This window comes from Limulus polyphemus, unplaced genomic scaffold, assembly GCF_000517525.1.
Source record: "Limulus polyphemus unplaced genomic scaffold, Limulus_polyphemus-2.1.2 Scaffold2232, whole genome shotgun sequence".
In the NCBI taxonomy this organism is placed as follows: Eukaryota; Metazoa; Arthropoda; class Merostomata; order Xiphosura; family Limulidae; genus Limulus; species Limulus polyphemus.
In genome coordinates, this window is record NW_013667842.1 from 153,217 (window position 1) to 179,205 (window position 25,989).

General features: G+C 34.9%; 1 protein-coding gene across 1 annotated transcript in view; it reads right to left on the reverse strand.

The window, feature by feature from the left end:
• Positions 1-25,989, reverse strand: part of LOC106466347 (signal recognition particle subunit SRP72-like) — an 85,036-nt gene that overhangs the window by 47,380 nt on the left and 11,667 nt on the right. Inside the window, exons 4-5 of the mRNA XM_022394341.1 lie at positions 19,078-19,198; positions 13,809-13,874 (exon numbers count right to left, since the gene is read on the reverse strand). Coding sequence (XP_022250049.1) covers positions 13,809-13,874; positions 19,078-19,198 — 187 coding nt within the window. The remainder of the gene's footprint in view (positions 1-13,808; positions 13,875-19,077; positions 19,199-25,989) is intronic.

Here is a 25,989-nt window from a genome sequence, read left to right on the forward strand (position 1 = left end):
TGTTACTTCTAGTTTCATACAGCAATTATAATGACTTGATCACTGAGCTTTGCAGCTCTCTGCCGCAGACAGACTGTTTGTCGTAGAGTGAATAACGCGCATGCGTTGTTTTACTTGGGGAAACATTCTAACTATGCATGCTTATGCAGCATGTTCTCGGTCTGAAAGCATAACGGTCATACATACAAACAAGCATCTCATAGATGTTTTATGAAACACATTACACACCAGAAAGGCTGAAGCTCTAATAGCTAATTTTGGAATACATTCCTTATTTTCAAAGCTATATCATCATCAGTTATTGCTTTCTTTAGAGATATCACTCACAGCATTATTTTTGGGGGCTTAATTTTCATTAGAAGCACCAATCTGACCAAAGATATATTCTTTTAATAGGATAGGTTTCATTCTGAGTGCCATACTTAGTGAATGTTTCATTATATTACTTTGTTCCATGTATCATTTTGTTGGATATACAAGGCTGTTTAGTGTAGGCATTATTATTACATTTATTTTGTGAGTTAATATTTAATGATTGTTTAGTTTTTAAGTCAGGAGTGTTGGAGATAGATTGTTTTAAAAGTGTTAGTTGTGGCAAATTTCATAACATAACTCTGTACAAGTCATACGTTGTGTTTGCAATTAAATTGTTGTGTAGGCTTTACTAATATTGTTGATGTCACGTTACTTGAATCCTCAGTATTTTTTCTCATTACCACAAGTGAGTATTGTTACATTATAGCATTTCTCTCATAATTTATAGAAAGTTCGAGGCCTCAGTGAATGAGGTATATATACATAGGTGACTAATGAGCACAAGTAAAAGAGAGAAAAAGTAAAGTTCAGTCAGAATAAAGTTAGAAAACGTAAAGTTAGCCAGCATTAAGTGATTAGCCATAATGGGCTATATTTTAAAGTGTGTTTCACAGTTTAATAGAGATAAGGAGAATAATTTGTCTTTTCAAAGGGTGTGGACTTTAATGAAAAGGAGACAATTATTTAAAGCTCGAATTAGAATTGGGGTAACAAGAATGAAGTATTCATTAATACTATTGTTATAAGAGTACATAAAAATAGCTTGTCTTGTCAAATAGATTCTAAAGAATTTTTGTATATATGTTTGTTGTTTTGAATACAATATTTTAAAACAAGTGGATTATGTGCTGTCTGTTTATTGTTTGAATTTATTGCTAACAAGCCACAGACACCTACTATAGAAAAATCCTCAGCCACATATACATAAAATGCCGATACATTTATAAGTGTTTCGCAAAAAATACTTTTGAGTAGAGTTTGCCCCTGAAGAAGAAATGTTTACCTTTCAAAAGCACTTGGGTTACAAGGTTTTTGTCATTTTACATTAAGACTTCTTGAACCTATGTGTTTTTCTGACATCATTTGAATAAAGTACCTTATGCATACTGCAGAACCTGATAAAATTACAGAAAGACATTCATTTGCAGAAACTGATGTGAAATAGTTAAAGCAAAAGATATGAATCACTTTTATACTCCTAAAATTGGTGAACATTAGCAGTTCAAGTGACTCATAAGTGGAGTATGTTACACCCATCATATTCACAGCTATTATTAGTCACTCAAGCAGAGTAATTCACTATTATCTCACAAACAGAAGTAATATAACCAAAGCTAAATAATTTTCTGCTTTTCTATTAATTTCAAGGTTTCACACTGTCACATCTTGACTAAACGCAGTCTTCCACATGGAACTTTATGATTTTAACAGTTCTTAAGTCTGATTTTCTATTTATTTCATGACATTAAATTGCAGGCTTGTATATTTATATCATAAATATCAAAGTTGAGACTTATTATTCCTATTTATTTACTTTAAATGCTAATTTATATACTCTCATTATTGAGGTACTTCTAGTCAACTGAAGTTTTAAAATGAGCATTATGAGCCACTTTTATCATTGTTCAATATTTTGTCATCAATTAAAATATAAATACTCTTTATGTAACATTTACTTTTTTAAACATCTGAGAAAAGATCAGCAATGTCTGACTTTCCTATTAATTTCAATATTTAAAACTAAAATGTTTTGACAAAGAGGTAGATGTAACAGTACATAACCTTAATTTTTATATTCATTCACATGACTTGATTGAAGCAATTGGGAATTAAATAGTTTTATACAACTGCTTCACCATTTTTAGTGTTTAAGAAAGAAACTAAAGAAAATTTAGATTTCTGGGTGTGATACACACACATGAGGAAATGGTGTTAGAAAGGATACCTGTATTGTGAAATCAGGTCAAGAGCTGGATGAAGCATAGTCAGCTAGTTAGTTAGTACTGAGAATCATATGATTTAAAGAGTTATCAAAATAGAACCAACTCCTAGCACCTCCGTAAAGATGCTGAGAAAAATGCTAGTCACTAGTTAGACAGTGATAAGTTACTGATGCTGATCTAGTAGTAAAGAGAAGGCTACTAAAAACTTTGATGTAAGATCTATTACTATAGACTGGAATAGTGGTATAAGTAAGAAGGCAACCGACTCACTCACCACCATAGTAACCAATTATTTGAGTTTTAGTTTTGGAAAAGTTCAATTAGGTAGTTATGCACACTACTTGGAAACTTGTAAGAACATAGAGAATATATCATACAAAAACTTGTGTCTGGAACTTAAAAATTAATTCTCCAGGGTGAATCAACAGTTCTCCATGGCAGTTATTGAAGACAAATAACTTGCACAAAGTTCTGAAAGCCGAGATGATGAACATATCTAATTTACAAAGGAACACCTCCTCAAATTTGATGTAAGTAAAATTGCTATTTCTCTTCTTAAATTAATATAGTTTAGGATAAATATAGTGAAGTGTGTTATATAAAAGAGATTGGTATCTGTAATAGGTTGAGAAAATGAGAAACATATTGTCAGTACTGATTAACTTTTGAAGTTATGATTATTAAAAACCTAACTGATTGTTAATAAAAGAGTGTATGTCATATGTAAGAACTTAAATAAAATTGATGTATTTTGTGAAACCTCAGACTCAGATACATTTTCTTTAGTCTGACTGTAAATATCCTCAAGTTAGTGACTCGTGAGCTCCATTCACCGCTGCATTTCTCAATTAAATAAATTTGGTGTAATTGGCATTAATGTCGAAGCTCCAATGTCTAGCCTAAGGGCACTGCCTGTTACAACTGGCACAGTCTTTGAGGATTTTTGGAGTAACTAACGACAGGTTGGTTAGAGTAAAGAAAGGAGTAGAAGTAAATATGTTAGTTTAAGCAATAGTGTAAGTGTAAATAGTGTAAGTAAATAAACAGTAAGTAAGTGAATATGGATACTGCTGGTGTAGACACAACTACAGAAGAGGGTGGTGCACACCCTAGAGTTGATAGAAGGGCTGACACTAATTATGAAGCCGCAGCAGAGCAACCTGCACAAGTACGTCCATGCAGCACTACACATTTAATGAGTGCTAAACTGTTGTATCATGGCAGACTTGACAAAGATGTTGAGGGCTTTATTGATGTTGTAAATGAAGCTGCCAGAATATCACAGCAGGAGAAGCAAAACACTATATTAGGGCTTATAATGAATGGCGTAAAATCACAGATTTTCAGTATTTAGTATGCAGATTAGTAAAGGGATATAGAAAGTAAGAAACATTGAATGTGATTTTGACAGAAATATGTAACTTAACTCAGCAATGAGACAAATCCGTCCGAGTATTTGGACATAAGTTGCACGAGTTAGGAAATATATTGCACAGAGCTTACACACACCCAAAAACACTAATGATACAGGACAGTCTAAAATCTGATTGTGAGCAAGGTTTGTTTAGTAATGCACCTCAAAGTCATGTAAATGAAGCAAGTACACCTCAAGCAACTTCGCTTGATTTGATTGAAGTAGCTACTTAAGAAAAGGTAAAAGAAAAACAGATATACAGACCTAAACACTCAATTGTAAATGTAGTAAGTAGTAACAGATATAGTAAAACAGATTGCCAAAATAAGCAAAGTAAGCCCAACAGCTTCCAGTGTTTTAACTGTGGTAAGGTTGGTCATGTGACAAAAAAGTTTTCAGAAACAGAAAAGAAATGAGCAAGTAGCATGTTTTAATTGTGGTATTAAGGTCCACATAGCCCAAAATTGCTGACATCCACAGAAAACAGAAAAGCCCCAAAGGCTGGAACTTACAGAGGAAAGTTCCCTAAAAATTATGGTAGCCCTACATTTGCTATAGAATAAAAAAAAAAATAGAGGTAGTTCCAGCAGTTTCAATAAGAGATTGAGTGTCCATAGTATTAATGAAGTGTCACCAGTAGTTTAGTAGAAATAGAAGTTATAGTATGTTGTTTATTGGTTGACACTACTAAGTGTAGAACTAGTAGATAAAAATCCAACATTGGTAAATAATGTTTGGAAAGAAGTTTCTAAAAGTATTTTAACTTCTATAACAGGACATCCTGCTAAAACACTAGGTAAATATAGTGATTAGATGAAAATAGGAAAGTTAGAGATAGAACACTCATTTTAAATCTGTAAGCAGATAGACTTAGAAACAGATGGTATCATAGGGCAAGATTTCTGAAGGGCTTATGACACTGAAATATCTCTTACTTTGGGTAAGCTGTGCATAGAAATGAAGATCTTAAGCTTTGAAGGACCTAAACCTTCAGATATATGTGCAACAGTTACGACAAATGATACCTTCCCACTGACTAAAGCTAATAGTCAGATGCCTAACACTAGCATTAACAAGGCTAAGAATCAGCAGTCAAAAGACAAAAGCGCTGATCTGCCAAAGTGTAGCAATTCACAACAAAGTTGGAGAGGTAAGAATAATAAGTGTTTAAAAATAAATCCAGTGAGTAAGAATAAACAGAAAAGCTCTAAGCCTAGCAGAAGTAGTAGTGGGAAAACGAAGAATAAAGTAACAGTAAAATTAAGGCAGAATAAGGTAGCAAATAAGACTTTGAAACAGGGAAGTAGTAATTCAAATCCCTCAGATTATACATAACATAAGCGAAAGAGCATCCCAACAGAGCATTTGAAGGAAAGAGTACCTGTAAGATTAAAGTAACTGAAGTACCTGAAAGAAGTCAATTTATTGTTGAAGCTAAAGTAAATGACTAAGTATAATGAAGAAGTTTTAGTTGAACCTATTGAGGTAGAAGAAGCAGGCTTTTATATAGCCGCTTGTATTAGTAAAGTGTCCGAGAGAGACATGGTACCCATAAAAGTGTTACATCTAAATGAAGAAAAAGTAATACTATCTAAGCATATAGTGGTAGGTAAGGCTAGTAGTAGAGAACAATTAGCTGCAGTAGGACAGCATAATGTTAGAATACTAAGAAACAGGTGCAACAAAGTAAGATAGATTGGGATTCTATCTTAGGAGACATAGAAAAGAAACATAAACAGGGTTTGATAATATTGTTCACATTTATATTTGTAGGAGAAAATGACCCTAATGCTTGTGACCCTATAGAGACCCTATAGTGTGCCAAAAAAACACAAGGTAGAATTTACAGCATGTGTAAAAAAAGATACTTGAACAAGGAGTAATAGAGGACAGTAGTAGTCCACATGCATCTTCAGTTGTATTAGTTCCTAAGAGGGATGGAAAATTGAAGTTCTGTGTGGATTTTCGGAGAGTGAGCGTTGTAACAGTCAAATACATCTACCCATTACTTAATATCCAAGAAACCTTAGATAGGTTAGGTAATAGTAAATACTTTTCATCTTTGGATTTACAAAATGGATATTGGCAGGTAGAGATAGAAGAAGATAAAGTTAAAACTGCTTTTGTATTATCTTCAGGTAAATTTCAGTTTAATAGAATGCCCTTTGGCTTATGCAATGCTCCTTCATCATTCCAAAGATCATGTTGTATTATCAGGCTTGCAAGATTTGGAATGTTTTTGTTATTTAGATTATGCCAAAGTGTTCAATGCAAGTTTTTAAGAACATTTAGAAGTTAAAGCATGCATTTGACAGATTACGGAAAGGAAATTTAATGTTTAAGCAAGTAAACATCAGTTTTTAAAAAAAGAAGTAGAATATCTAGATCATTTGGTAACTACAGATGGTGTAAAGCCTGACATAAAAAGTTAGAGTTTGTAAAAATTATCCAGTACCTAAGACAGTAAATGATGTTCATGTACTTTTAGGATTTTATAGAAGATTTATACCACATTTTGCATTGCTGGCAAAACCTTTAACCAAATTAACTAAGAAGGAAATAAGATTCCAGTGGATGGATAAAAGACAGGAGACAATGAAGAAATTAAAAGATGCTTTATTAAAAGCACCTTTTAAGCTATCCAGATTTCAGTAAAGAGGTTATCCTATGCACAGATGCTTCAAGATACGCTATAGGTGCAGTATTATCACAATTAGACGAAAATGGAAAAGAACATCCTACATCATATCAGAGTAGACAGTTAGGAAAACACAAGACAAATTATTCAGTTACAGAACAGGAATGCTTAGCTGTAGTACATGGAATTAAAACTTTCCATTGTTATCTGTATGGTAGGAAATTCACTATCATCACAGGTCATACACCATTAAGATGGTTAATGACATTAAAATACCCCTCCTCTAGGTTAGCGAGATGGTAATTAATGTTACAGGATTATGATTTTGAAATAGTATATAAAACAAGTAGAAAGCATTCTAATGTCGATGCTCTGACTAGAATTAGAATAGTAAATACAGATACTGAAGAAAAACAGACAATTAACAAAGTAAGAGGGGTAAAAGCTGAAAATGAAGACAAGTTAGAAGTAATTTGATATTTAGATCATGTGATTAATGAATAGATGAAAGATAAGTAAATTAACATCTTACGAAATAAAATATTACAGGGAGAAGATGCAAAATACAAGTTAGATTCAAACATCTTATGTAAAAACGTTAATGACAATAGGTAATTGCAAATAGTTGTACCACGTAACTTAAAAACGAAAGTTATAATAACCTATCACGACACACCATTTGCAGCACATACAGATTTTGCAAAAACATTACAGTAGGATAAGTAAGAGATTTTTCTGGCCAAATATGAGGAAAGATATTAAGGATTATTGTGATTCATATATAGAATGCCAGAAATGAAAAACAAGCCCACATTTTAAGAACGCTCCCTTACAAAGTATGCCAAGTTTAACCACGACTTTTCAGTTAGTAGCTATGGATATATTAGGCCCATTGCCTACATCCTATGCAAGAAACAAATATGTGTTAGTAGTCGCAAATTACCTAACTAGATTTCCTGAAGCAATATGCTTACCTGATCAAAAAGCAGAAACCATTGCTAAAGCATTTGTAAATGACATAGTAGCTAGACATGCTATACCACAGTATTTACTGACAGATAGAGGTAGTAGCTTCATTTCTAAGTTAATGAAGGAAGTTTGCGAGTTATTAGGTGTAAGGAAATTAAGACTACAGTTTATCACACAACTGCTAATGGTTTGATAGAAAGATTCAACAGAACTTTGTTAGACATGATCTCCCAATACTGTGAGAAGGATCAGGAAATGTAGGACAAGCAGATCCCTTTGTTATTATTAGCATATAGAAGTGCTAATAATGAGTCTACTCAGAAAAGCCCTTTCTTCCTATTACATGGTGGAGATGTTATGTTACCTATGCAGGAGATATTAGCTCCTCGAAAAGTTAATTATGCAGTAGATTATGATTACAAGACAGAATTATTACAGCGAATGCAGTTAGCATATGAGTTAGCTAGTGAACATTTAACTAAAGCTGCTGAAGGTAGAGGAAAGCAAACATAAATGAAGGCACAAACTAGGGACATTAAGGTTAGGGAACAAAGTATTGTTATACACCCCCAACTGTTAAGAAAGAAAACACTAAAAAGCTGGCAAAATTATGGAAAGGTCCTTTTATAGTTCTTAAGCAAACAAGTCCAGTTAATTCTGAGATCCAGGAAATGTACAGAAAAGGTAAATACTAGTACATGTTAATAGGTTAAAGAAAGTAAAAGGTTATAAACCTTATCAATGCGAGTGTGTAGCAGTCGTAACTATGAAACAGGAAAAAGATAAGTGTGTTCTTGAAGAGACTGATAACTTAGGTGAGTTTGATTTGTCTTATGAGGATGAAATACTAGAACCAGATCCAGAAACACTAGAATTAGAAGATGAGAATGTTGTACTAGGTGATGAAGTAATAACAACAGAAAATACCCCAGTTAGTAGTGGAGATAGTGAAGGTAGTGCCCCAGTAACTGAAGATAACATCTCAAATACCCCAGTGACACCACAAACTTGTGTAGTGACCCATGACTATAAACTTAGATCACATGGTCCTATATTAACTCAGCCAGAAGTGCCCCCTACAACTAGGAGGAAATGAGTGATATAGTAGTTGTACACAAACCCAAAATTGATGTAAATGCTGTTAATACTGTTTCTCATAAAGACAGTGTAATCAATGCTTTCAATAACTAAGTTGAATAGGATAAGTTATGAACATGTACATAGTTAATGTATGTTGCATATATTGTACTCAATATTATAATTATGTGTATTATTAGTAAATATATCTATAGGTTTACTAAGATTCTTATGTTACTGATGGTAGAAATCAGAACTGGACAAAATGTAAGCATTGTTCCAGTAGAAAACAAGGTAGGTATGGTTTTTGATTAAGAAGGCAATTTTATATTTCTGCAGTATGTTTACAAAAAGAGTTTGTAAAGTTCAAGAATTCATTTGATGTGAATACTCGCGTTCAGAAGCTATGATGTTACATCACATGAGATATCAGGGAACAGCTATCTTACAGTTAGCAAGACTCTTACAAGAAGGATTAATTGAAAATTATAAAACCTCAGTGAGACAATACCATGACAAGATAGGCAAGTTATTATTAGAATTAAAAGATATTAAAGATAGAGTATCAATATCGGACCTTACTCAACAGAAACCTGGTTTAATAAATGCGGATGGATACATTTTAAAATGTTTTATTCAGAATTGTGACCACCGACAACTTATGTGAATTAAATGAAAAGGCAGAGCGACAGAAACAGGTATCTAAGGAAATGATTCATTTAATAGGAGAGCAAGCAACTGTAATGAATTCATTAAACCAGATAACTGAATTTCACGACCAAGAGATTAGGAAAATATTTAGAGCTTTAGTGAACATTAGTAATGCATTGATATACACCAGAATCAGACAAACTGAACTACACAAAGCAGGAATTGAAATGTTAGTTTTTAACACCAGGATTCAGAATAATTTAGAATAACTATTTTTTACTGTAGGAAGTAGCAAGACAGAGTTAGCCAAGTTAGTACAAGCATTGTATGTAGCTGCAGGTAGAAAGATGAGTTCGTACTTTCTACCCCTGAGTAAGTTAGAAAGAGTATTAGATGAAATTGAAAGGAAATTAACTCCACATTTACAGTTTGCAATCCCTACTCATAGTGATCAGATTTACATGTATTATAGATGGGCTGATATAAAGACAGCTGTTATCAGGGATACTTTAAGGATGTTTATAGAGATACCCTTGACAGCAACAGATATGATGTTTAAATTGCACAAAATTGTACCCTTACTATTAACTTTAAACCACTCTTTGGCTTTAACTGTAGAAAATGAAAAATCATACATTGCTGTTTCAAGTGATAAGCATACTTATCTAAAAATGACAGAAGTAGATATGTTGAGATGTATAGAGGGACCTATTCAAGTATGTGACCCTGATTCAGGAATTTATTTAGTACCCATTGTAACTATATAATATTTGTAGGAATTAAAAATAAAATAGCTGAATTATGTGAGAAAATAATAATTCTTCATAAACCATTCTATTTTTATAAGACAAGGACTCCAGAAACTTGGTTATTTAATATAAGGGATGAATTTACCTTATCAGTAGTATGCCCCAAATCAAATGTACATCAATTTGATTATCAAAGTAGAGTAGTTAAATTAAGAAATAGTGGATACCTGAGATTAGCCAGGAATTATGGGTCGGCAAGGATTGTTTGGTTTGTGTACTTTTGGTAAGAGATAAAATCTACCAGGAAAATCTTGTCTAGGTATCAAATACTGAAAGGTTTCTTTGTTAATCTTATTGTTTTGAAGAAATTCTTTAAATTTGCCAGTTATGGTCTTAATAAACTGAGTTGTAGGATCATGTGAGAGTTTCTTGTAGAATTAGTGTCCTCTAGTTGACGGTTAGCTTCTGTGATACAGTCATCTTTGTTAAGAATAACAGTAGCTTCACCCTTGTCTGCTGGCTTTATTATAATATTGTGTTTGATTTAAGATTGTTTAAAGCATTTATTTTATTTTGGTTAATATTATTATGACATTACTTGGAATATTTTAATGTTTGTATTACATCATTTTCTACTGCTTTAATATAACTCTCTAAATGTGGTTCTCTATTGGGTGATGTTCATGAAGAGTTTTCTTTGAAGTTTGGTGTATGTTAGTTTTCAGTAGGGTGAAATTTGTTGTGAAAAAATTTGTCAAGTCTTAGTATTCTAGAGAATTCATGCAGGTAAGAAAGAAACTTCACTCTACTCAAAATCGAGAAATGTTAACACATGGATCTGTGATAAAGAAATTCCGTATGTCCAGAAAATGTTGTAAGCAAGTCCTCCCCCCACAAACCCCAAGCATAGGGTAGTCACTGCCGCCGCTGGTAACAGTCCAACTGAGTGGAGGAGCCTCTATGATAAAGATGGAATCTATTCTTGGCACTAATGGTACAAGGGGCTGATGTGGGAGGCTGGAACACTCAAACAGAGGTAGAGCCATGACTCCCTGTAGGAGCTGAAGAAATTTGAGAGGCCAACAGCGATAAAGAGGAATGCAAATGGGTGGCATGAATCCAGAATTCCAATGCCACAGGCATGCCCACAAACATCAAGGGACAAAAAAAGACGGCCTCGTGTAAGTTACGGAGGGTGGCAGCCAGCAGACAAATGTCCTCCAACAAGGCATCCATACCCAATAAATCCCAACAACATACCAGCCAAGAAACTAAAGAAAGAGCAGAAGCGGACAATCGTACCAAGGTAGATGTCAATAAAGGACCCAACTCATCAACAAATTGATGTGGTGATCAGTGAGAGGCTTCCGACAGAATTTGAAAGGATGATAAATACCTCAGGACTGTAGTGAGGGTCAGACTTATCTGGTAAAATTGTGATCTGTTAAAATTGATCACAGGCTCTATTCTAGAACCCCACATTTCCAAAAGTGGATCTAGTCTTTGGGAATCTAAATATGAATCCCCTGGTAGTGGTAAGCCAAAGCATGTTGTTCCGACAAATGTGGTAGACAAGCAATCCCTTCATGTAAGTGAGCAATAAACCTCCCTGCATGAACAGCAACATCAGGTGATTGAGGAAGAACTAAGGATTTGCCCTCAGACTATTCCGCCAATAAGAAAGTTATAGTCTCAAAGGCCAAATTTGCCTCATGAGAAGCCAACCTAGTAAAGAAAGGTGTCCGAAAAAGCGAGTCTAAATTCCCTCCAGAATGTCAACAAACATCAAAAAAGCAGCCTTAGAACCCCCCTGGAGAAACACCCCTAGATCTAATATATATCTCCATATCACTATGAATCAGATCACAGACAGTTTCAACTGAAAGCGACCCCCCCCCCCCCAACGACTGTTGAGCAATGCTTGATATCAGACGTGGGATAGGAGAGTGCTGATTAGCCTCCATGCCATAATTGCTGTGTCATAACAAAAAAGTTTTATTTTTTATTATATATTTACTTAATTTCACAAAAGAAACTAGGCAATGCAAAAATCACAACAAATATCTCTAACAGTAGCAGCACATAGAAACTCATTATTGAACACTTTGTGGAGAAAAAATTATAACATTATCTGAATGAGGTGCTTATATACAGTACCAAAATAGAGGGCACATTGTCATGTGGAGAGGATCACAAGTTAAATACTGTCAAGGGCAATTTTATAAAAGACTGGATCAAGGGAGAAAAAATCAAACCAATGCTTAATGGGCAAAGGAAGAAACCCTGTCAGTCAAGCAATAGCTATAAGTGGGAGAGGAGGTAAGTATGTTTGGAATTACAGTAAATATGGCTATGTGTAGCTTCATATAAACAGGGTTTAATGCAAAGCACCAAGGCTATTCACAGAAGGTTTATTACACATCATGTATTTTATTTTAACATTGTTTATTTAATATTTCTTATTATTATCATATTTGAATAAACTTTACTATCATTCACAAGAAGAGATAAACCCGTAAGCTAGTCTTCTTGTTAGAAAGAGATAGTTCTGATGAAGATGATGACTCAAAATTAGGAATGTAAAAATAGGTACTGGAAACAGGCTTTTTACAGGTACTTGCTAATAACATCAAAACACAAACAAGCACAAAACTGTCAAGCTCTATCTGAAGAAAATAAGGTGAGTGTAACTAAACAAGAAAATACATGAAAAAGGTTATCATTTAGTGAAAAACTCAGATGGCACAATTAATAAATGTATCATAAACTAAACAAACATTAATTGACAAATATGATGATATGAAGGGTGTTCAAGTAGCTTAAATGCAAAGGAACACACAATGAATTGAAAAATGGACTAATGATGATACAGCCATTAAGAAATAAATATGAATACAAGTAACTCACAAAAACATTTAATTCACTTAGAAATGAAAAATATATGAAATATCAAATTACAAAGAAATTCCAGATTAAAGGTGTTGAAATCTAAATGTCCCTAATACAAAACCTTAAATTTTAGGCCTTGTGGTCTTTGGTGTAGGTGAAAGCTTCTTAAATCCCACAGTGTTCAAAAGGTTTTATTTAATAGTGATGATCAATGTCTGCATAAATTACCTTCACTCTGGAACTAACTTAAACAAAACAAAAGTGGGAGGACCAGTATAGCTTTAAACTAAACTTGTCATATAGTTATGGTCTTTTCTGACTTCTGTGAATTTACATAAAATGAGTCAGAGGAACAGTCAGATAAGCTTTTTCTGACTGGTCCACATAATCACACTGTTAAGACCTTTTTCATCACCAGAAAGCTTTTGTCAATTAGGTTATGCATGCAACATATTATCAAACCAATGATGAACTTTTGACACAAGTTACCTAAAGGTAATGTTAAAATCTTTACATACTTACATAAGCTGATATAATAAAATAAAATGCTTACTTACTTCCAAATGCCTAAAGTGATCTCACATTAGGCATTTCTTATATTAATCCACTTCACTGGCATTAATTCCCAAAATTAATTAATCAGCTTGCTCCATGACAAATTTGCTACCAGTTAACAATGAAAATGGCACAAGATAAAATTAAGACTTTTACAAAAAAATCCACTGAACATGTATTTGTAATGAGGAAAAAAATACTGAAGATCTTTCATGAAATGCGCATTTAATTTTTGTTACCTCATGCTAGTTTTATTGTTTATATTTTTCTGAGATCCATATCAACTGTATTCTTTAACTTGAAATTATTGAAACAAAAATATAGCAACTATATTTTACTTTTTTGGTGCCATTTAAAATTACTCTTATGTCATGTAATGAAAAAATTTAAATACTAGAGCTACTCAGTCATAGAACCATATCTGCTCTTTGCATTCACAACATTGACATTGCAGTGACCAAAACTTTTCTTTTCTGAATTCATCATATAATGAATGTTGATGAAAGTTTTCTTTAAAAAAAAGCTAGAGAAAAATAAATCTTGCTCTGAAGTTTTTCATGCTATTTGACAATATTATGAAAAGATACGGAAATATATGCTTAACTCACCTCTGAGTTTTTTACCAATTCTTTGTAGGCTTCAAAACATTTCTCATATTTCTCTAAACGGTATAGCTTTATAAAATAAAAAATACATCATCATCAACTTAATTTAAACAGTGTTTAATAGCTAGTCATAATAACATTTTGTATAACCAAAATGAGTCATATAACATTTAAAGAAACTTTGTTGAGCCCTTCAACAACTGAAATATGAAAGAATACTGACAGATGAAAATCACGTTTACATTACTCTAGTTTCTGATTATTGTTTCATATAAGTTTCCTCCAAAGTGAGAAAAAGTTTTAGCCATTAGTGTTTCTAATTTTACTCACTTGATCAAATGTCTTTATTCTACTAATATTAATAAAATTTTCAAATTCAAATTTTTATTGGTACTTCCCACTTTTTATATGGGTTTGAATGGTGGTAGATTTAATTATAAAGTAACTTTATTCTGAGACAATAACTCCCTTCTTCACACAGAAATGCTATAATTCCATGCTGAAATGGTGAAGGGGCTGGTGCAAAATGTTAACTAGATGAACTCCCTTCTGAAGCACCTGAAAGCAAGCCTATGGAGTGTGACACCCAATGGCAGGGGCACACCTGTGGGAGATCACATCTCGTCTCAACCAGGGTATACTCTTCACATGGAATGTAAGGGGGAAGAGGCAAATGAGTCTCATGTGTCACCAGGATGAGCAGAATAAGAACACGACCGTAAGAGCATTTACACATGTGGTCAGCAAGCCCAAGTGTATAGTGTGGTTGGGGCATGTTAAAACCGTACCCTAAATGCAAAAGGATGGCACATTAGTTAGGCAGTTTTGTTTCATATAATGTGTATATGAACTATACAGACTGAGGCTGCAGGAGGAGGGCACATGATTTTGTGCTGTCTTTGCTCACCTCTTCTAAACTGAAAAGGCTCTGCCTGCAGGAAGAGGGCACAAATGATACAAGTTCTGGTTTTGAGAAATGACCTGCACTACATGGGCAGAGTCACCTACCTATTTCTCACTGTATTGTACTATGTCAAACTGGAGAAGATTCTCCATGATCTACCATCTCAGCAGCTGGGAACTGATAAGGAGAGAAAGGAAAATTTGTGTTGAAGAGTCCTGGAGAAGTGCCCAGATCCTCCAGTTGCAGGTCTTTTACTGGAAACAATGCAACAGGTGATCACATATAGACATACACACATCACAAGGATACATCAACTGGTTTTGTGGAACACCCCATGTCAACAGTAGGCACTAGTAGAGCCAGAATGGATGGTATGAGCACTTTCCATTATCTTGGCTTGATGCTGATTTTTGGAGGTAAGACTCTGAAAGCGAGATTATACAAATGTTTCTCAAAAATGACAGATTGATTGGGGAATGGTGAACAGTGGAAGCTGAAATCTGGCAGGAGATGAAACATCCAGATGGTGGAGATAATAAGAGACAAACACAAGGAGAAATATCCACATGCCCACCTGGATGGTCTCACCTGAAGGCCGGAGAAAACGAGAAGAGAGAGAGTGAGAAAGGTGATGAATTGAATGTGAAGATATGTGAAATAACCTGTGAGCATCCACATCCAAACATGAATATACTAATTGGTGGAGTTGAAGAACCCATTCAGGAAAGGTAGAAGGACAGAGGTCCCTGGAAGAAGAGGGTCCCAGGGTAGAGACAGATGATGGCAGTGACCCTGAAAGGAAGAAGTCTAGATAAGCAAACCAAACTGCTCAAGCAGGACACAGGAACCATTTCAGGTCTGAACAATCAATTAAGTGAGAGATAGAAGGAAAGCAGATAGAGAAAACATGGTTACTCTCCTGAGTGGTAGAAGTCTTAGGAAGGAACGATTAGTCAAGGGAGAGGAGTATGTAAGTGCAGTGGAAGAGGGTGCAATAACCATCCAAAGTATAGACATATGAACAATAGTAACTGCAAATGAGAAGGAGGAAATAAGTCTGGAGAAAAAAAAGTACAAAAAGGAAAAGGTCAACAGCTTGAACAGGGCACATGTGAGAGTGTGTAAAACTACAATAAGGTTCCAGTCAGGCATGGGAATCAGATGAAGAAACAAAGGAGTAGAACAGAGTGGAAAGGACAGGAGATAAATATCCTGTGATACCAGGAAAGGTGAAATGCCATGAACAAGGTTGCCTGATAACCAGCAAAGACAGAGACCAACAAACCATAGCCAGATAAAAAGGCAGAAAAATGGTTCACAGTATGATGGCCAGAAACAAAGAAGTATCAAATGGACCAATGATGAAAGACTTGCCACTTTGTTTGACAGACAAACACAGCGGAAGGACAAGAAGAATGGGCAATGGATCAGATAAATCCAACAATGAAGATAGTGGGAGGATATCCCTTGATGAAAAAAAAACGTATAAGGTTGAAACAAGAGAGAAGGGATATTAAGTAGAGGAAGGAGGGTCTGGAAGTTAAGCAAAGAAGCAGAGAAAACCAAGGCTGAACTCACTAAACAGGTGCTAACAATAGGATCTGACAAGGAGTGTCACTTATCAAAGCAAGGACTCAAGAGGAGGTGAAGAGGTGGATAGGCATAGAAAATGAGGTGAGACTAGGCTTTGCTGAAAGCATCAACAGTCAGAAATGAAAAACAAGGAATAAGGAACCAGAAGATAGGAAGCCCAGAATTGGAGAGAATGGCAAAGGCACTTATAAGAGGCATGCCCAACCCAGAGCAAACCCAACAAAGACTTGGAGTTGTAGAGACCACTTTTAGTAGAATGCAGACTAACCAAGAGAGGCAGTCTGCCACCTGGTTTTTAGCTACTGATAAATGACATGCAACAAAATAAACCCAATGTTAATGGGCCCAAAAGAGTACACCCAACACCTGAAGGCAAAAGTCTTGAAATGGATGCCTCCTAGACCTTTGGTCTAAATAACAACCATGGAAGTGATAGATTGGATCATGAATGGAAATATGCCCAATGAACAGCTAGAAGTTTTAGTATGTTGATATGGAGGGGATGCTCACCTGCATTCAAATGTCAAAAGTCATGTTCTTATCCAGAGATGTGTATCAATCAGAGGGAAACATCAGTGAAGAGACAGATCCAGTTTGGGAGTTGTTAAAGAAATGCTGGAAGTAGTATGGGTAAGATGCAGTCACCATGAGGATTCCTCCAGAGAATAAAAGTTCACAAACTAGGACAACGGAACCAAAGAAAGAAACCCTTGGATTCATAAGGCTCACTGAAGGAGGTGCATGTGTGCATGCCCCAAAGGAATAAGAGGTTTCAGAGAAACCATAGACCCCAAAAGTGAAAGATCCTCTCACAGAGGATGAGAATGTGAAGCACAAATCCTGGTGACCAGATACACCAGAGCTTCCAAATGAAATGGAGAAGGGTGAAATTGGCTGAGACAAGAAATGAAGAAAATGCCCAGAAGTACCAAAGATTGAGTGGTTATGACAAAGCACTTAGAAATCATGAAAAGCGAATATCATCCTAGAATGGGTCAAGAAGTCAATTTTTCATGAAAAGGGGTGCCATAAATACTTACAAATGAAATCACGAGACAACTGAATATAAAAGGGGGTGACGATATGTAGATCAGAAAAGGAAGCAATGAGAAGATGTGAGATTGGTGGATGGAACATAGAAAACATATGGAGGATGATTCAAGAGGGATGTGTAGAAAGATGTCCAGCACAGTGACCATGGTCAACTGCAGACCAGATGAGAAAAACCATAGGAGGGGTAAGAGGAAGGAGAAAAGGAAATGGGAAGGCAATCAAGAAGAGAAGTGAGGAGAAAGGCCAAGTTGGAGAAATTAAAATTGAATGTTGGCAGAAAATGAGACCAACAGCAGATGAAGAGGAAAACTTGATACCAACAGTATCGGACCTGATATAATAGTCACCGACAAGAAGAGCAATGAGCTAAATGTCTGGTATAGGGAAAACAAGAAAAAACGATGGCCTGGAACTTAGAATGGGAATGCTAGGGGAAGACAGATCCAGATGAGGAACAGGAGTAAAAGTCAAGGTTAAGAAAGAAGAAAAACCTGTTAGGATAAAGAGGAATGAAGTTGTATAATGCCATTCCAGGTCTCCAAAGAGAAATGAACATCACCAAAGACATCTGTGTGAAGAAAGAGAACCAGATGAAGACAATATATAGGAGGAGGAGGAAGAAATACAGTATAGAGAAATGTAACCCAACCATATGAGAATGAACAGGAGGAACAGAACAGACAAAGTGGAACAGGCTAACCTAGCAAAGAGAAGGAAAAAACTTTCACAGAAAATCCCTCTGGAACACAAAGAAGTTCTTCAAGCAGAAGGTGGAGATAGGTGAGTAAATACAGGAGGGTAGTGAGAAAAAGGCAAAAATACTTAAATGGGGAAAAGAGAAAAAGAAAACAAGGGGCCTGATCCCCAAGTAGGTACCAAGGACAGGGAATCAAGAAATGAATCAAAGAATGCCTACAAGTCAGGACAAAAAAGTCATGAACATGAAAGGGACAAGGCATTTGGGTGTGAGAAAGGAACTATTAGAAGAAAGAAAACAGTATAAACCCTTATAACAAGCAATAAGGAAAGATAAGGTAAACTCCAAGAATTAGGATCATGGAGTAAAAATAAAACAACAAATATCAAAGGACATAGGCAAAAGACAAGGAAAGGAACATACATGAGAATGAAAACCAGAATGAGATTGGGAGGTTAAAGTCATTCCACTATCAAAAGCAAATCAGTTTATATTCATAGTCCAGTAGATCAAAATCCTGACTGAGGAGAAAGAACTTGGCTGACAGGATGTGAGTAGGAGGCCCATAAGCAATTGCACAACATGTTGATCAAAGGCTGCAATGTCTCCGAGAGTTAATGAACCTCCAGAAACCACAGTACAGATAAGGCCTGTGTGTGTAATATAATTACTCACACAGACCTAAGTATAAGTCAGTATCATTTGATAATTTATTAAAAAAGAATTAAACCTTTTGAAACAAAAGTTAAAGAAAATGAACATTAAAGTTTCATTATCAAATGCAAATCTTGTCAAACTGAGCTCAAACAAAACATTTTGAATAGACTTTTTAATGCAATGCTGAGGAGAACTGAACAGAACAAACAAAATGAAAATAAACAATAAAAAATTTGGGAAGATTTTGAGTATTTTTTGTTTTTACTTTTGGTTCGAGGCTACAATTCTTCCTGGTTAGTACATCTAGAAATATTTGTTACATAATTTTGAATCTTAGGATTGTTCTATGCTTGTTAGCAAGTACTCACCACTTGTGCTGTAAGTTCTTTAATTTTAAAACTGGCATCTTTTTCATCCTTCAGCAGTGCCCAAGCTTCTTTAATCTTGTTGAGTCGATATAAACAATAGGCCTTTTCGAAGTTTAGAGACCTGGAAGCAAATATATATATATAGCTGTTTAAATCATAACTGTCAAATATGTATTAAAAGATGAAAAAAAATCAAATTCCATATATGCACAATTATTAAATTTTTTATTCAAAATTTATAGTTGTATCCATGGTTGTATCAGTACGTATTATTTTCAGTTAATGAATATAAAAAAAAATCTTGTGTTGTTCAATAAATATTGTACAGGCCTTCAAACTGTAATTTTTTGTTCCGTGAATGTTGAATAACAAGCTAATTTTGGTGGTAAATTTACAACATGAACACTATAAAATCATTTTTGCATGTGATGATGTTGCATGTGCATTATATAGTAAATGACATCATCATGCAGAAAGAAAAATTTAAAATCTGTTGTATGCAAGATAAATTGAACAACAACTCTTACAAGCTTTCATTGAAACATTTAGCAAAAATGTCCCAACGAATCACATTCAAATATATAAATTGGGTTTTCCCTTATTTACTTCAAGAAAATGCAGGGGTTTAATATTTTTTTCTTTTTATTTTATGTATCCAATTTCAATTTCATCCGAGCACAGATGACAGTAGAAGTCAAAAATCAAGTTTAAGCTTACAATGTATATACGTACTGTATGTCTAATACAGATGGCCAATTTGATTAATTACCTAAAGCATCAATTACCTTGATTAATGTCATAAAAATTATCAATTAATCAAAATTATTACTGTTTTCAATTATTCGAACAATCTATTACTCACAATTACAATTAATTCAAATATTGCAAAAATAATCAACTTGTCAAAATTTGTGTTTCCAATTATTTATCATTTTGATCATTACAACTACTTAAGTATTCAAACTATTTATTCCCTTATGTTTACTTGTTGTTAATCACAAAACTACATAATGATGAGTGGGTGTCTTGTGATTTGAGTGTTTTAATTTAAATTCCCATTGCCAGTAAACTTGTTCACCCTCTCTTTATTATTGCAAAGCTAGTAAGGCTATATGCCACTGACATTAACTTTTAACTGCTGCCTAGAGGGAAGGCAACATGCTGATAGCACCCACTGCCAACTTTGTAGCTACCAAAACATTAAATAAAGTGTAAATTGACTGTGTTGTTGTTTTTATTTTACACTGTGTTATGTTTCTAACTTATAATTCTGGAACCGTATACTTTAATGTTGTTTAAGCAGATGTAGATCTATGGGAGGAGTCCAGACCCTCCATTCATGTTTTTCCAGAAGCCAATAACTGTATTCTTTACCATTATATAAGCAGGTATGGATGTAGAGGAGGGCTCTAGACCAACTCCGCTTTCTTACATGAATTAATAACTGTAATTTTTAATGTTGCAAAAGGAAGCACACATACAGAGATAGGGTCCAGGAAGCCATATCCCTTTTGCCCATTTTTTCAGAAATTAATAACTATTACATAATGTTGTATATGCACTGCAGATCTAGGAAAGGAGTTTAGGGGTTCAGACCCCTTTCATTTTTTCCAGGAATTAATTAGTCTTCAATGTTGTTTAAGAAGGCATGGATGAAGGTGAAGGGTCCAGAGGATTGAACCATTTTCAGAAAGTAATAACTGTATTATTTATTGTTGTATATGTAGGCACAGATCTATTGATCCAAATCTCCTTAACAATTCTTTTTTCAGAAATTAATACAAAAAACAGCCAGATGTCGTTACACCACTATATATCAAAAAGAAAAATCATATGTCAGTGTTTTTAGTTGCCTTGACTATTAATTACCATAAATGCTGGAATCAACATAAGCAGAGTCTACATCAAGCCAGTTTATGACTCAATCTGTTACTGATTAATTTAAAGCTAATACAAGAATATGAATGTCAATTAAACATTTCCATGGTAAATTTACATGCCTTGCAGACACTCTATAATGTGTCTTTACTTTAGATTTGCTTCCTTCATAGTTAGTATTGTTTAGGATGCCTGCTGCACTTATAACAAACTTGTTACAGAATCAATTTTTCATTATTTAGAAGTTCAAATGCTCTTGAGAAAGATGTTTTTCATATTTTTGTGTTTAAAATAAGTGAAAATGCAAGTGGTATCACTGTATAAATAATAACTTTTAGAAATTTTGAAAACAGGTATGATGTTTACCAATACTATAATTGTTTTTCCAAGTTACAAATAATTATGATTATTTAATTCTGGTTAAAAAAATGTTTCTTTACAACTGTCTTACACATCAGTCATTTTACTAGAAATAAAGATATAAGCTTTGAAACTGCTGGATTATAACCCAACTCAGCTAATAATTTAAAGAATATATTAACATTATATTAACTTTGACTTATTTAGGTTAATTAAGGATTATATGGTTGACACTGACTAATGCAAAATACTATGTTAATATGGTGGAATATCTTCTTTCTTGTAAAAAAACACCATAAATTTGGTTATAGTGTTACTCAAAAACTGCCTTTTAAAAAGTTAATTGGTATAGTTCCATCACTGTAAAAATGAAACATTACTGCAGCTAGTGTAGAGAAGTTAAAACATTGTTACTTGTTAATGCAATAATGTTATATTATTTGAATAGACCTTCTAGTTTTATTCTTATTCATTACCAGAGATGTCACTAGGCACTGGCAAACGAGGCCTGTGACCCGATTCTATTTGACAGTACTCCAAATCCTTGGTTGGTGTCTTGAAAAATCAGAACAGAAAACCATGATAGATATCATACTGAAATGCAGAAAATTTACCCTCCTATGGACCCAAGCCCCGAGTCTTTTAAGTACCTAGTAACATCTCTGTTCATTCCCTGATGATTTTCAAACTTTGTAAAATATTCTACATTATTGTGCCCGACATGTGAAGACAGGGTTTATTCTAGATTTTCATATATTTTGGCCAGTTGATAAAATTGTTTAACAGAAATTTTAAAAAATCATTGTTATACATAGATTTTAACAACATTTCAACAATTTCAACTCATACATAATTTAGAATCAATATTGTTTATTTTCCAACATTTATTTAATATAATTCATGAAGAAAAAAAGTTCATATTTTCATTTCTGCAAAACTTCTAAGAGAGCAACCCAGTTCTCAATCTCTTTTAAAAATTTTCTACTCATACCAAAGAATAACTATTTTCCCCAGAAACCTATAATCTCTTAAGAATATATTATTTACTTTTTTGATTTTTAAGCAATTTCCTTTGTTTTTGGACAGGAATTAGTTGAAAGTTTGTGATTTGATCACTTACTAATGAAAATGTTGAAAACAGCTAGATAGAAAGTTTAAATATGACTGGATAGAGGAAGAATTAAAGTAAATATAAGGGTTAAGAGTTCTGTATAGTTTCTTTCATTTCCTTTTCATTTGTGAATTGTGAAAATATGAGTATTAAATTATATCCATTTAAAATCCACAGAAATTTTCTTCAATGATATGTATGTATGTAAGATTATACAGTTTATAGATGGGTTGAATTGGTAACAAAGAAAATGTTATTACAAGTTTAACAGATGTAACATATTTGGAGACAGCCATGTCATCATCAGGTATATACATACATATATATTTACAGCAATGAGTATGAAACAAAGAAGTTACATGAATGGAGATTACCTGAAGCTTAATAAAGGTATATCTTGGTGATATTTGGTTCTTTGTTTAAAATTATGGCATCTTACGTTTTAATATATATATACTACAATTTTATTGAGCTGCAATGTCTGTAAACATGAGTTATTTTTATTATGTTCCTCAAAATTAATACTTTCCAATACTGAAAATGTATTTCTGATATATATTTTACCTTCTCTCACATAATAGCTTTCCTCAATTTACGGTGCCCTCTATATATGCACAATTTTCACTCTCCACTAGTATTGAGACTTTCACCTAACACGTGGTACAGCTGCACTGTAGCATGCAACAACTTTCCACCAACCGAAGTGTGACACACCCTTCTAGTTCAGCTGACTCCCTCTATATTGTACAGCACAATTATAACTTCTTGATTTGGCATTCACGTGTCAGTAAATTCCACTTTGTCTGGTGTGAAACAACTTACATTTGTTCACACTAGCCCCAAGTCTTGGAATGACTGAGGTGAACATCTTGGATAATTCTTTCTCATTTAGCTCTATCCCAACAACAAGCCTTCTACAGCCACCCTCTGATCCTCCTTTGGGAAGTGGCATGTGGGGATTTGTTGGTTCAACTTGGAGGAGTCACATCTCACACCCATTTCAATTCTCATTCATTTTGGTGTTTTTCTACTTGTATGTCTGCAGGGTCCAGCCTTCTACTCTTCTTTTGAGACATGGAGTGATTGGTTTCCCATGCCATATCTTCTCCTTCCCTCACTGCATGGGAGGTTCTCTTTCTTTTGAGTCTTGGGCTTCCATAGAATCCCATAGATGTTTCTAGATGACTTCTAGTTAACTCTGCAATTATCTCCTTTATCAATCACCAGGGGGATACTACATCTCGCTCTCCTGTTTCAACATTATTGATCTCCTTTTCTGGGCCCATTCTTAACAAGTACGTCTAAGAAATTGTTCTATTCTGAGTGCCCTGAGTTGTGGATCATCTCTTAAGACCCACCAAGATAATACCTACGATCATTCCTTCGTTCCTCTGATGTTCAAGTGGCTGTGCTCTCATCTGGACACTCTTCTTCTCAATGTGTTTGCCATTGTTCTCAACACCCTATTTCTTCTCTTCTGGTCCCCTGTTTTTCTTCCCACAGATTTAGCTGGGGATGCATTCTGTCAGGACTGGTCCAACTATTCTTTTCTCCATGCCTACCCTACTACTCGTGTTTTCCTTCATTCTGGACACTCCATGTTGAGTCCTCCTGATAACTCCATACTGGCCAGCTCAGCCATGATTTCCTTTATTGCACCTTCTCCTGATCTCTCCTCCTTTCCTTCAACTTCTGTCACTCTCCCTACTCCTTCAATCTCACTCCTCCATCTCCCACCCAACAGTGTCGTCACTCTGACTTTCCTTCTTATTCACTTCATTTTTCCTCCTTCCTTGTCTATCCACAACAAGGGTGCACATGCCATAGTATGTCTCTGTGTTCTTCCATTCCCCACCATTCCAAATTTTTTCATTGGCTGTTCAAATAAGGCTCATCACTTTCGACCATGGCTGGTTTCTGAGCAGCTCTACCTAATACTTTTGGGTTTTCATATTATCGTCCTGTATTCTCTACTCCTGATTTTTCTCTATTTTTTGCCACCTTCATCATCGTCATCTTGCAGTCTGTTCTCCATGCCCTTACTATTCCTCTCTTTGACCCTTTAGTCTCTTGTTCCTTGTACCATCTGTTACTTAGGTCCCACTTCTTACTTTTTGCCTGTGGCCAAAAGGAAATATGATATGTAGGATTTTGCTTCTTCCCATATTTATTTATTTTTATTTCTCAATATTATTCTCATTTTGTTCCAAACCATTTCCTCTGTCCCATCCATATGGTTTGTTATTCTTTGGCATGCTTTACACTTTTTCATGGTTTATGCTCTCACTTCTTTATTCTTTGGTTGGTTGTTTGGTGCTTTATGGCACAAAGCAGCGAGGCTATTTGTGGCAAACAACTTGTAAAAACAATGAAAATAAATTAAAGTAAAATGTAAAAATACAACGAGTTAAAACCAATATATGTTGATAAAAGATGTATATATATATATAATTAAAAAGACCTATAGTGTGTAAAAAATTAAAAATACAATCTAATCGGACAGTGTCACCATTGGCAATGACACTGTCAAGCGTCAGGGGTAAACGTTTAAAAAACATGTGTCTAAAATGGTGCCACCACTCACGGTCGTAACGACGGCATGACAGTAAAATGTGGGCTATTGTGACTTGAGTGTCACAATGGCTGCACATCGGTGGGTCAATACCTGATAAAAGAAAATGATGGGTTAAAAAACTATGACCAATGCGTAGCCTTGCCAGGACTACTTCCTCCTTCCGATCCATACGGAAGCAAGACGGCCAAAGACCAACAGAAGGTTTGATCTGGAAAAGCTTGTTATGGCATTGTTCACCCCAAGTCGACTGCTAACTGGCACGAAGCTACTCCTTGAAGACAGGACTGTAGTCCATGTATGGGACAGGCACAGCCGTGATGGCACCAGAGCAGATGGACCTAGCTGTGGTGTCAGCGAGCTCATTCCCGTGAATACCAACGTGGCCAGGGATCCAGAAAAACTGGATGGAAATAGAAGATAGAGAAAAGTGGACCAATCGGTGTTGAATATCTATGAGAACAGGGTGAGAACTAACGTTAAATGATTCCAGGGCCAGTAGAAAGCTAAGAGAATCTGTGTAAATAGTACAATTACTGTACTGCATAGCTTCTACGTGATCTAGGGCAAGAGAAATAGCATACAACTCGGCAGTGAACACAGAAACTGTAGAGGGGATCCTGCAAGCAACTACCGAGCCACAGCACACCATGGCAGAACCTACAGAGTCACCCGATTTCGAACCATCCGTGTAAATAGGAAGAGAAGAATGGCTCGAAAGATGTTCAGCAAAATGAAGACGGTACTTCCAATCGGGAGTATCCGCCTTCTCCAGATGACTCAGAGAAAGGTTACAGGATGGGATGGTAATAAGCCATGGTGGAATGGGCTGTTCATTGGGGACAGCAATGTCATCCAATGCCAGACCCAATTCAGCCAGTAGCGCCCGGATACGAAGGCCAAACGGAGGAATAGCAGACCGTCTGTTCTGAAAGAGCATTGCCCACCAAGGAAGAAAGACACAATCCCAGGTGGGATGCCGTGGTAAGGA